At 44.1% G+C, this 13,592-nt stretch overlaps 1 protein-coding gene across 3 annotated transcripts in view; it reads right to left on the reverse strand.

Moving 5' to 3' along the window:
• The window catches only part of MKNK1 (MAPK interacting serine/threonine kinase 1), a 51,756-nt gene that overhangs the window by 25,533 nt on the left and 12,631 nt on the right, over positions 1-13,592 (reverse strand). For all 3 annotated transcript variants that reach the window (XM_075555739.1, XM_075555745.1, XM_075555749.1), the window contains exon 2: positions 2,420-2,521. In XM_075555739.1, the coding sequence (XP_075411854.1) occupies positions 2,420-2,519 (100 nt within the window). In that variant the 5' untranslated portion in view covers positions 2,520-2,521. The remainder of the gene's footprint in view (positions 1-2,419; positions 2,522-13,592) is intronic.

Raw genomic sequence — 13,592 nt, forward strand, 5'->3', positions numbered from 1 at the left:
GGTAGGACCTAATCCTACTGGTGTCCTTATAAAAAAGAGAAGAGACAGAGACACACAGATACAGATGAAAGTCATGTGAAGACAGAGGCAGAGGTTAGAGGTTGCTGCAACAAGTCAAGGAATGCTTGGGGCTACTAGAAACTTGATGAGGCAAGGAAGGAGTTTCCTTCACAAGGAATATGGTCCTGCCAACACCCTGAATTCTGACTTCTAGCCTCCAGGGTTAGGAGGATACATTTCTGTTATTGTAAGTCACTCCATGGGTGTTATTTCATTATGGCAGGCCTAAGAATCTGATACAACGCCATGCCCTCTAAAAATCACAGTCCATTGGGAAGACAGACACATACACAAGTGAATCCAGAATACAGCAGGTAGTGCTAAGTACCACCAGAGAGGAGCAGCATACAGTGAAAAACACACACACACACACACACACACCAAACAGCAGGGAAAGGGACAGATGAAATCTGTTCATGGAGTCAGGGGGTCCTTCTAGAAGGGGTGTGAGATGAATGGGCATCTTCCTTCATTTAACGGACACCTACCATGTGCCAAGCTCTGTGCCAGACACTGGTGAAACAAAAGGGACTGAACTACTTGCACGGTTTCCATTTGGAGATCAGTGGAGGCTTCTGAGAAGTTTCCAGAAGGCATCCACAGGAAATAAGAAAACAGAAGTAGGATGCAAACAAGCTTCGAGGCTTTTAGGGTACTGACTCAGAGCATTTCTAGCTGAGTAACCCGCCTGGGCTGAAAGTCTCTTCTGTGTGACCTAATTTCACACATCAGGACGAGCTCTTTGAGCCCCTTTCCAAAGGCAGCCCACGCCCACGGGGCCTCCTCCTCCCTTGGCTTGGTCCTTCAGCTTGTTCCTCTGGAGCAGCCTACCATTTGAACCCACAGATGGCGCAGAATACTTGTAAACTATGAAGTTGGATTTTGTCATACTTAGTCAGCGGAAGCCCAGAAATTGCACAAGCTACCCTTGAGTAACAGGAAATAATCTCTTGCCTTCAAGGACAGAGCGAGACCTATTGATTTGGAAGCTACACTAAAAAACCTGGAGACCTTTGCCCCGCCCTCCCTCAACACGTTTGAGTCAAAGGTAAAAACCAACAAAACAAAACAAACAACAATAAAATCAAACAGACAGACTCCTTCACTAAGTTCGTTCTTGGCTCTATCAGGGTTTTGCCTCACAGCTGCTGTTGACAGCAGCAGATGGCACACTCCTGATTGCAAGATTTGAAGTCACATGTTACTCTCACAATGAACACTTCGGCATTACCCTTAAAAAAACAAAAACAAAAATCATGTCGGATATGTAGGTGGTTGAAGTTTCAATATTGCTGACTGCAAGTTCTTGTTAGACCCACTCTACAAACAGTTCACTAATATAGCTTCAATGGGGGGAAGAGGGACCATGAGGGGGCGCTATTTCAAACTCCCAGTGAAAGAAACAAAACAGATGAAGGGGGACACATTGCTCCTAGAAGCAGCGACTGACCCTTTCAGCCCTTTACAAAAGTGTCCCACCATTTCACCCCATCACATACACAGTCGTGAGGACCAGCACTGAGCTTGGTGTGCCTTGTATACAGGGCGTTTAAAAGTGTCACCAGTTTCCAGAAGACCTAGATGGTGTCTGGCTCCTACTATCAAGTGATCTGAAAGGGGTTGCATTAGAGGGTTCTGGGTCGAGTGGTTGAAAATGTGGAACACAACTCAAACCCGTAAAAGGGACCAAGCTTATTGGTGCAGTAGAGATTGTTGGAAGCCCTGAGACTAAGAGGCATACGTTAAAAAAACAAAAAGAAAAAAGTTGATGCTTCAGAATTGTGTCCCGTGGGCACCACATGCATTTTTAAAAATGGAGTCAAACATATACAAGGGGGCTTCAGAAAGTTTATGAGAAAAGGGAATGAAGAGATAATAAAAACTTTCTACACATTTTTGGAAGCCCCCTTGTACAGCTGCTGTCTTTAAGAGTTACATTCTTTACTTATAGAAAATCTAAGTTTCACTTGCAGCCATGGCCTTTTGTGTTTTCCCTCCCGGAGAGTTGTTCTCCCATTCAGCAGCCTCTCCAGGGCAGCGGAGGGATGAGCACATAGACAAGGAGTGAAAGCAGGTGACCTCACTCCCTGTATGCCTCTGACAGGCCGCTCTTTCTGCCAACTAGGAGTTGGTCAGGTTATTCAAAGGAGGCCTGTGACTCATCTGTGAGTTTGCCCTCAATCCACTCTCTTAGTCACTCCTGTGTAAACCCTCTCCCTTCTTCTCTTTCATTACCTATCAAGCAGATAACCATGAGCCGGCTCTCAGATGATTCGTCTTATGATCTAAACCCATGGGCTGTCAGGCTATCCCTCCATACCTGGGGAGCCGTACGGGCCCAGAGAACGGTGTGACTAACCTTCAAACTTTCCTGGCAAAGAGTCAGTGGCCCGGGCCTTCCGCTTTTTCTTCTTCCTCTTGTCACTTTCTACGATGGGAAGGGGCTCACTGCTGCCCATATCTGAGAGATAAGAGAAGATGGACAGCAGCATTACTGTATTGATCAAGCTATACATTTACGCTGGTGGGGGAGGGGGGAGACACTCAGGAGCTTGACGCTGATGGGTTTTAAATATCTGTGAGGACTACTGATTTGTTTTAACCCAGGAGGCAAAACTGAAGGTAAAGTCATTATAGGAGATCATTAACGATGGATAGGAACTCAGACAGGTAAGCTAGATTAAAAGAGGCTAGCCGACCAAGCTTGAACCAAGCTCATTAGCTTGAACCAAGCTCATTAGTACATGGATTTACATCTGCCACCAGCCAAACAATATGAAGGGGGCTTCAAAAAGTTCATGGGGAAATGGCATTAAAAGATAATGGAAGTTTCCCATGAATTTTTTGAAGCCCCCTCATATTTCTAAAACAGAATAATAAATCCATAAGCAGAACCCATTTGTGACATCCTCCAGCCTCAGCACCAGAAAAGCGGGACCAGAGAGCCAGGCAAGAAAGGATGGGGGGTGGGAAGTGGGGAGGTGCATCCATGGGGATGAAGTCACACACTCAGCTCAGTAACAGTGATGGGTGTGCAGAGGGATGCAACAGGCTTTCAGTGGTGACTGTCTATGTGAAAGCAGCAATAAGGGCTGAACTTGGCTTGAGAATGGCCCCAAATTACATGTCCAAGAGCACAGACTTGAGTCCTGTCGGGTCCAGAGTGTCTTGCCTCACCTCCCCAGCCCCTACTGCCTTCATTTGAGAGGACACAAGTTGGGCTCATATGGAAGGCTGCAGGTGACAGGTCTAGGCCAGGATGTCGGATGAGGTTGCTTATTGCAAAAGGGTTACTATCCTTTATTGGCAAGCACCTGGCTCCCCTTCTTAAAGGGTAGATGCCTAAGTCAGACATTCAGACACTTGACAGACTGGACAGGAAAGAGTCTAAAAAGAAAGAATATGCAGGAGACTGAGATGGGGAAAGAGAAAAGGAGGAGTAATGAGTCGGTGCCCAATCATAGAGCTGTTTCCAAGACACTCCAGGAAGGGGCCTTCCCCTGTTAAAGATAAATTACTTATAGAACATGTCACGGCCCTGATCCAGAGTGGAGCCTTAATACTCTTTGCCTGCAGTTAGAAATAATAAGATTTCTCTGAAGTCTCTGGGTCTAAATCCCCACCAGGGTGATTAAACCTTTACATCCTTCTAAAATAGAGGCACTCGAGTGCTGATGGGGCATTCGAAGTGAGAGACTTTTCGACCAACCTTCAATAAACACAGACTCTGGGTGGTTGGCTTTTTGTTTTCTTGCCTCCCTGAGAATTTAAAATGGAAGCTGGCTCTCTCACCATTGAGGGAAAAGGCCCACTCACTTCTCAGAGGACCTGGGCTGAACACGAGCAGAGAAATAGCAAGGCAGCCCAGGAAGATTGATTAGCATGGATGCGTGTCTATGCACCATTCTCAGGAACAAGTATGCGCCAGCCATTAGAGAAAACACTCAGGATGGCCCTCTTCAATGCCACAATCCAGAAGGCATACTTAGGCAGCCAGGTGTTTCCCAGCTCAATTCTGGGGCATCCTTCCTTCCATTCCGGGGATCTGATAACAGATTTTAGGTACTTTTGAATACAGAGCAGATAAGCAAATAGATAAAAGGAATGCACGAGGGTCTCAACTATTGCTCCAGATAGCAGCTTCAAGCACTCAGGGGCCTTCAAGAACAATGGATTCTCTGAGGACTGCAACCTCCTAAGAATCTCGATATACCAGTACCCAAACACTTCCCACCCCCCGCCCCGGCCCCCGCCCTCACCAAGTCAACTTACAATGAAAAAAGCTGCCCAGATACTGAACATCGTGAGAAATTCTACAGGAATATAATCATCTTCAGGCCTTCAGGAAGGGAGGGAACACTGATCAGGGGAGGCAGCAGGCTAAAGCCTGTGGTGGCTCAAAGCCCCTCAGGCAGTCCCGGCTCCCTTCCCCTGTCCTTGTGTGCAGTCTGGTGTCAAGCCTCGGCCCCATCTATTTTTCCATCAGCACTGCAGTGGAGCACAGTGGACAGATTCTGGTTTCACCTCCCTTTCTCCTTCCCCTGCCCACACTCGGGTGGAGGGCTCAGGGCAAGCAACATAGCCAAAAGGCAGGCAAGGCAGAGGAGCGGCAAGAGAGCTGGCGGCATTATAATTCACGGGGGATGCAGAGACATACTTATAGCTCTAGCAAGAAAACCCTGTTAGCGGCAATTTATACTTGGCTTTTACCATCGCCGGGCTGGGGAGCCTCTTGCGAAAGAAGCATACCTCTGGGCACCGCTGCACACTCACTATTAGATTTTATGGCTTCACACACACAAAGACAGAGTACCTGGTCTATTCTGCATGGATTTCAATGGAAGAGCATGCGCCAGAAGGGACAAATGGTTAAGGTTTTCCTTGGAAATAGAACTTGTTGAAGGAGAGTTGTTTTTGAAACTAGGAAGGAAAAATTGCAGGAAGATGGTAAAGTGAAAGAAATAAGCGTTGACTTCCTTATTGACAACAGGGGTAGACGAGGGTGGTGCAGGAGAGATGTCACAATCTTACCAACGGGCTGGCACTTCCTCATTAGGAGCCGGTCTACACACACTGTTCTATCAGAGAACGTACTTGCAGGTCAGTGGCTCATCAATTCATTTACTCATGCAATCAGTGGATAGATGTTTCTTCAGGGTGCAAGGCCCCACAATCAAGCTGGAGCTTGGCTCATCTAGTCCCCAGAACCTAGGAATTCTTCTCAGTCATCAAACCCCAGCTCAAATATTCCATCCCCTCTGAAGCTCCCTGATGGCTCTAGATGAGTTAAGGTCTGGAAATCAGTTCAGCATCAGCAAACACTAGGGGGGTTCAGACTATTCGTGGGAACAAATCCCTTACCCTTTGTTGTATTTCCCCCCTAGTGTTCTGAAGTCCTTTTGTATTTGCCATGGCTGCACAGAATTGGGAGCGTGCTCCAGCCTTGGCTCCCAAGGTCTACTAGAAGCACGGCTTGTATTTGGCCTTGAGCATTCTCCCCTCCATGTTTCTGAAGACCAGGCTGCCTACCTCTATCACTCCCACAAGTTGTGGCACAATGCCAGAAGTATCGGCCACTGAAATGAAGCATACAGGTGCTAAGTATTATGCACAGTGTGTGCCATATCAACCATTTAAGTACCAAGTACACCCACTGAAAGAAATGTGGGCACACCGTGGCCCTGCAGGTGTGTTCTATGAAGTCGCCAACAAACTTCCTCTAAAAAACTCCTAGGGCCTAAAAGGCCGGAATTCTAGCCCTCACTATTGGACTAGGCAATGTGTCAGCTATTTCAGGGGAGGAAGTGAGCACTTCTAGATTTTCACCCAGAACCCAACTGGACTGGAGGCTCCCAGCACTTCTGTTGCCTCCAGCTCTTGTCTTCAATGGCCCCCATCTGCTTGTCCTGATAGTGCAGGAGCTGAAGAGGTTGCACACTGACTGGGCTTGGAATCAGGAGACTAAAGTCAAAGTCCTGTTCAGAAATCACCAGATATAACACCAAGGCCAGGTTACTCGGCTTCTTTAAGTCTCAGTTTTCTAATCTATAAACTAAGTTTAAAATTAATATCTGCCCTGCCTATTTCTCACATTTACTGTGAGAGTCCAGTAACGAATGCATTTACATGACTGTGCTTCAGAAAACTTAGGTGTATGCACATGTACACACACACACACACACACACACACACACACACACACACACACACACAAAGTAGAAGACTGGAAGGATAGATGTAAACATGTCCATACTGCCTCAGTTTCAGAGTGCATATTAAGTGTCAAATGGGCTAGGTATTTTATACACATTCTTTCTAATTCTCACAGTATCCCATCAGGTGAATTTTTACGCTATAACAGGTGAGGAATAGTTTCCCAAATGTCAAACGTCTCGTCTGTGGTTTAAGTGGGATTCAGACTGAAGGCTGTGCTGTCAAATCTAGCCTGTTCCTAATGAACAGTTTTCTCTGTGTAATGGACAATTCTAGTTCCTTCTTTATGTTGTTCAGTGTTCTCCAATTGATACACAGTGAAATTTATACTGATCATGAAAAAGATAACTGGTACTGTCACTTTTATATATTATTAAGATCCTTTTTTTTAAAAAATAGCAAACCTGTTGCCTCCAAATTAAATCCCACTCAGAAGCAACCCTGTAGGGCAGAGTAGCATTGCTCCACAGGGTGTCCAGGGTTCCTTTATCAGAGCACTTGATCACATCTTTCTCCAGTGGAGTGCCTGGTCGGCTTGAACCACCAACATTTGGGCTCAGGCTTAGTCACTGTGCCACTGAAGAGGCAACACTGCAAAAAGGAAAATAGTGAGGACTGTACAACTCTCCTTAATATGATTGAACCACTGAATTGTATAATGTGCGAATTATATGCTGAGAAAACTGTTGGAAAATGGCAGGGGTACAAATGCTCTGAACATTTAAGTCTGATAAGCCCAAGTTTATTTCCTGGCTCTTCATTATGGACTTTGGCAAGTTGCTTAGCTTCTTTGAGTATAGTTTCTTTAAAGATAACATGAGGGTAAGAATAAGGCCTAGCAGGGGAACAGTGAGGAGAAGCAAAAGATACCAAGCTGTTGGGATGGCATCAGTCAGTGTAAGACATGGAAAACAATAATAATTTATCAATTATCAAGGGTTCATGAGGGAGAGAGGGTGGGGGCAGGGAGGGGAAAAATGAGAAGCTGATATCAAGGGCTCAAATAGAAAGAAAATATTTTGAAAATAATGATGGCAACAAATGAACAAATGTGCTTGACACAAGGGATGGATGTATGGATTGTGGTAAGAGTTGTACAAGCCCCCAATAAAATAATTTTTAAAAAAGATACCAAGCTGTTAGCAAACACTAAGCTTCTTTTCAAGGTGATGGAAAGATTTGGAAACAGTTAATGATGATGGCTGAACAACATGCAGAGCGTAACTGTACATATGAAGATTGAGATTTTGTTCCCAATATACCTAACAAGATTGAAACAAACAACAAACAGAAGATAAGGTCTGGGATTCTCATATCACAAGGCTGTTTCGAGGAACAAACAAGAAACTAGAAATAAAAGCAGTGCTGACACATTCATACTGCACTTACCGGGCATCTACTAGCTGACCGAGACTACACGAGAAGTCACAGTTTCTGCCCTTGTGGGATGTAAATCTACTGACATGCAAAACAAAACCCTTCAATACAGGAGGACAAATGCCATGACAGGGGAGTGAGTACCAGCTGCTGTGGAGAAGAGAGGCAGCTAACCCCATTGGTAATAAGAGACATCTAAGCTGACACTTGAAGAATGAGTATGAGCTGGCCAGGCTGGGGGTGGGGAGAGTGCCCCAGACATCGCATGCTAGGTGGATACACCTGCATGAAGGCAACATGGCCAGTCAGTGTCATTGCACATCATTTGGACCGCTTGAGCAAAGAGTAGTCGAGACAATGATGGAAAATCTACTGCAGGGTCAGGCCGGGGTAAACCATAAATAAGAGTCTCATCATCATAGGTAACAATCGATATGTTTACTCTGTTTTGTCCACATTTCTTAATCTGTTTTCTCCATTAAAATAAAAGTAGGATGCATGCCTTTCCTTGTGAACCTGCTCTTTAACAAGTATGGATAGGTTGTACTGGCACTGTAGTAAGTGCTAAGGATAAAGATCCTAGACTCAACCTGACTCCTGCATGGGGAGAGGGCCCCAGAGAACTCACAGAGCAGATGAGGAGGGGTGGAGGGGGTCTCACCTAAAGGGGCTACAACAACAGGTACTCCTGACATGCAAGTATCCATCCACTGGTCTCCTGCCAAGATGACCCCAAGGCTGCCTGCTGAAAGAATTGTCCTTTCTCCATAGTGTGTTATGAACCACACTGTCCCCAAAGTCACCAGCTCTGATACCTATAAGGTCAAACCTTCCTGGTAAGAACACAATTTCGCCAGCTAACGCAGCTCTCTGCCCGCTTAGCTTATGCTCCCAGCCACCTGAATTCTTTCCAAGTCTATAATTCACTCTCTTCTTCCCAACCTGTAAGTTATTTTCCTCAGTCACACGCGCTTTCAAGGGAAAGGATATCAATGAGAGCAAGCTGATGTGTATAATTACCGATTCAATTCTCAGCCAGCAGCTACCGGAGTGCCTGAAACAAATGGAGAGCTAAGAGAATGAAAAGAAACCAAGAGAATGAGAGGAAATGGGACCTATTCTTGTTGGGGAGACTAGGTTCAAAAAACATGCAGCAAAAGAAATAATAATAATTTATAAATTATCAAGGGTTCATAAGGGAGGGAAGGGGGTGGGGAGGGAGGGGGAAAATGAGGAGCTGATACCAAGGACTCAAGTAGAAAGCAAATGTTTTGAGAAAGATGAGGGAAGCAAATGTACAAATGTGCTTGACACAATGGATGTATGGATGGATTGTGATAAGCATTGTACGAGCCCCCAATAAAATGATTTTAAAAAGTAAAAAGAAAGGGACAGAGGAAAGGCCTGGGGCAAGTGACCGCAGAATACTTACTTCTTTGAAGCACTACAGTAGTTACAGTACACCCTACTACTATCATCTATCTGAGGGCTTCAACAAGTTTGTGGGGAGATGCCATTATCTTTTAATTCCCTTTCTCCGCAAACTCCTTATAGTACACACAAGCTTTTATGGTGCTGGCTGTAAGCCAGGTGATTCTCTAAGCGTTCTGGAAATACTTCACTATATATACTGACTTTAATCTTCACAACCCTGAGGTAGTTTGAATTGTTTTCCACATTTTACATATGAAGAAACGGGTACAAAGAGAGTAAGTGATTTGTCTGTAGTCACATAGTAAATGGCAAAGCTGAATTTAAATCTAGATAGCTAGTTTCGAATGTAACAATTTTACTGTATTTAAATATTAATGTCGAAAGGTGGAAGGAAGGTAGTCAGAAAAAATTAGCCAGGTACCAGCAAGAATGTTTTTCTTTAGAAACCTAATACAGAGCTTCCCTACTGATGTGTTGTAAATGGAATATTGATCCTCTCATCAGCCCTCCACTCCCTGGTCTCACTATTTACTCAAGTGTACTGAACAATACCACTTCCACTCTATGTTATAATAACAAAAAAGTTGGGCAATGCTGCTCTAGCTTATTAAATACAAGGCTTACTACCACATTGTCATTATTATACTAAAGCCGAATTGATCAGAGCCTTGTTCTGAGGTCAATTTGGATAAGGGAGCTTCAGAAAGTTCATGGACAAATGGAATTTAAAATCAGGAGATTTTTCCACAAAGCTTTGGAGCTTTCTTCCTATTTTGTGTTTTGATGAAAGATGAGCGACAAGCCAAAGTTCAACAACATCATTTCATGGAGATTCTGGTATCATGTAGAAGGCTATGTTCTCCTCTGTCTGACCCATTTGTTGGTTGGTTTGATTTCTGATGGCATCATGACTGTGTAGGGAAAGGGCAGGGAAAGGGTACACTTGTTCAAATAGAAGTTAGTCAAATTTTACACATGATGGATGAAAGGAGTCAGTGTGAAATGAGTCCATTCCTAAGGCAATCTGTCTGCGGATGTGATGTCAAGGGGCTGAGGTACTTCAGAGGTGTCCCCTATAAATCCTGGGCAACTTGCAGGATGAAATAATCTGATAAAGAAGAGAAATCCGGAGGAAGGAAGCAGGAGGAAGTGATGGGCACTGGAGAGGTCGGGGGGTGGGGGGGAGGGCAGCAAGACCTGTTAGGACAAGTGGTTTGAGGTAATGGTGAGACGTATCTGGTCTCCAGTTAGAGAGCCTTTTTAGAAATTTTGGCACAAGGGCTCAGAATATTTTAATTCACTTTTCAGATAACCATGGGTATTCTTTGATATGACACCCAAACTCAATCAGTGAGAATATATTAAGATCTGCAGTAAGGAATCGGAAACTCTTATCCACGAACTTTTCATACTCTCTTACAATAAAATCCAATGGTCTCTCTTGTACTTTGAAAATATTTGTTCTTGTGCAAGATTTTGTAATGCCATACTGTCATGGACTGAATTTTGTCCCTCTCAAATCTGCATTAACATGGCTGGGCCAAGAATTTCAGTGGTTTGACAGTTATTTGATGATGATTTGGCAGTTATATAATGGCATCACTTGGCAGTTGTATAGTGATGTAATCATTCCTCATGATGTGTTCAGCATAGTGTTATGTAAATTGCCCCTCATTTTGAAATGACTGAACCAATCCCTACTCTGGAACCAATGTCTACTCCCAACAAATTCTTCATCACAATCACCCTCACCTGTTGCTTTTAAATCACTGAAAATGCGCCCAGCCTTTTCTTGCACTAAACTCAAAAACGAAACTCAGAGCCATTGAGTTGATCCAACTCATAGCAACCCTGTGAGAGAGGGCAGAACTGCCCCTGTGAGTTTCTGAGACTAACTCTTTTTTTTGTTTTTCAAAGACTGGAACTCTTTATAGGAGTAGAAAGTCCCATTTTCTCCCGCAAAGTGGCTGGTAGTTTTGAACTGCTGACCTTAAGGTTAACAGCCTAAAGTGTAACCACTACCGTCAATAAGGCTCCTTTCTTGTATTAAAGTAAGACTGAATAAGAGTTGTATGCATCTTTTTTCACTTACCTACAAACTGGACTTAAAGACACACTTAGAAACAGATATCATCTGTAATCTAGGTGAATATAATAAATTATAAACAAAACAACCCCAAGAGATAAATCTGAAATAATTATCAATGATTACATCTGAAGATGGAGCTGGGTGGGTGTAAGAGTTTCACACTCTTGTCATATTTTGTTATAATGTTGTTGCCCTGTCATTAAAAGCAATTACATACATTTTACTTACTACATGGTTTTCCTTATAACTCTCTCTGCAGTTTTTTTTCTGGTGGAAACGAACTCCTTCCTGCTAAGCAAAGTTTTAGGTACAACAAGCAGCCCAGCTAATCCTCGTAGCATGAAGAACTACTGAAAACCATTATCTGTTTACACAATCCCGGTCCCTCTGCCCTCAGGAACTATCCATCAGTTTCAACTTGAAGCAATATCAGAGCAGAAGTAAAATGTACATCCGATCCTACCTATAGGTTTGTCCAACTTTTGCATTGAACTGGACTTCCCAATGAAGTAATGCCCTGACTGGGGGTTGGTGTCTTCCAGCTATCGGAAGCGTTTCAATAGTCTGTGTGGGACAGACATTCTTCTGTTCTCTGCTTTCCTCTTTTTCTTTATATCTTTGAGGAAATTCTTCAAAAAGCAGAAACCAAAAGAATATAAAAATGCTTGGCTTCTTTTAGAGAGACTGCGAGGCTAAAGATCAATGGCAGTGCTGTCCAAGCCTATGTGTTACACCAGTAAATGCATGTAACACAAGGCAAGTGCAGGTTTCCTGTCTCTTAACTCAGATATGTGAGCTTTTCTAAAGTCTCAAATGACCTACCAAGAGTCTGAATGAGAGGTTCAAGATTCTATTCTCATTTTGGGATTCCAACCCCAGATGACAGAGATGAACACCTCTGTTATAATGTGGTTGACTCTGAAGGAGAAGGCGACCGCTGACACCTCTCAGCTGCCCACTTCTTTTAAAGATGAATGAGCTCTGGCTTCACCTCCTAGTGACCAGGTCCAAGTCTCATAGGCAAAAGACAATAAGGCCAGGAAGATAAAGGAGATGCTGAGAGCAGCAAGTGGCATGAACGGGAACATGGCTTTATGCCAAATGCCTAACTATTCCTGGTTTTAAATCTGGTGACTTCATTTTCTGGGTGCTATTTTTAGGTCCTTGGCTCCAGCTATCACTTCAAAGTTGCTTTGTCAACTGCTGCTCTGGGAAATAAATATGCACTCTCCCTTTCCCAATGGAAAAGCCCTGGATAGGCAGCTTAAATCTGAATTCTGGGCCCTTGTGCCAAAATTTCTAAAAAGGATTTCTAACTGGAGGCCAGATGTGTTTCACCACTACCTCAAACCACATGTTCTAACAGGAATCATCTCCTTCCATTGCACCCCCTCATCTCCCACCCCAGTCCCCACCTACTGCCTCCTTCCTCCAGATTTCTCTTCTTCTCTATCACATTAAATCATGCTATGAGTTACCCAGTTATAGAATCTCTATGGTATCTCTAATATCCTTTCCCCGATCCTCATAAACTCCATATGCTCATGACTGTCAGGTGTTGACGTGCTGACCCCTCAATCTGGTATGTAGCTCGTTGGAAAATAATTTCTATTGATTCTTCAAGGCCCATTGCAAATTACATCCTGCATGAAGTAACCCCCCAACTCTTTCTTCTACTTTCTTCAGCATTTATTCCATCCCACAAAACCAAACCCACTGCTATTGAGTTGCTTCCAACTCATAGGAACCCTACACAGGGTTTCCTAGCTCATAAATCTTTACAGGAGCAGACAGCCTCATCTTTCTCCTGGGGAGTGACTGGCGACTTTGAACTGCCAATCTTGTCGTTAGCAGTTCTGGGTCTAACCCACAGCACCATCAGAGCTCCTTTCTCCAGCCCACATTATACCATTAGTTATAACACTGCAGTGATGGGTAGCTTTCATGTGGTCTTTCTCATCATGGTGTTGAACTCCCAAAAAATGAATGGGTAACCTGTACAAATAAGGTGTGTGTGGTACGCCAAGGGGGCTGGAGAGCTAATTGCATAAACAAGGTCTGTGGCACCCTTGGGAGGATAGAATCATAATAATGAGGTATATGGAACCCTAATGAGGAGACTGGTCAGTTTTGCCATCCCACTAGACTTTAAATGAGGCATTCCAGAGGTGGAAAGAGGGGGCTTCACTACTACCAAGAAGACACGAAAGCAAACAGCAGCCTTTGAACCAGAGTAGCCTGCACTGAGAACATCCTAGACTCAGAAGTCAGAGAGAGCTGTAACAATGGAGACAACACAAGATGATGATAAGGAGTGGCAGCCAAACAGCAGCAGTAGAACCAGGAGACCAGTGTGAGACAGCTCTGTAGTCACCTTGTTGTTGTTGGTGCCATCAAATCAGTTTAGATCCATAGCAAT

The sequence above is a fragment of the Tenrec ecaudatus genome, chromosome 1 (genome assembly GCF_050624435.1).
Source record: "Tenrec ecaudatus isolate mTenEca1 chromosome 1, mTenEca1.hap1, whole genome shotgun sequence".
Taxonomy (NCBI): Eukaryota; Metazoa; Chordata; class Mammalia; order Afrosoricida; family Tenrecidae; genus Tenrec; species Tenrec ecaudatus.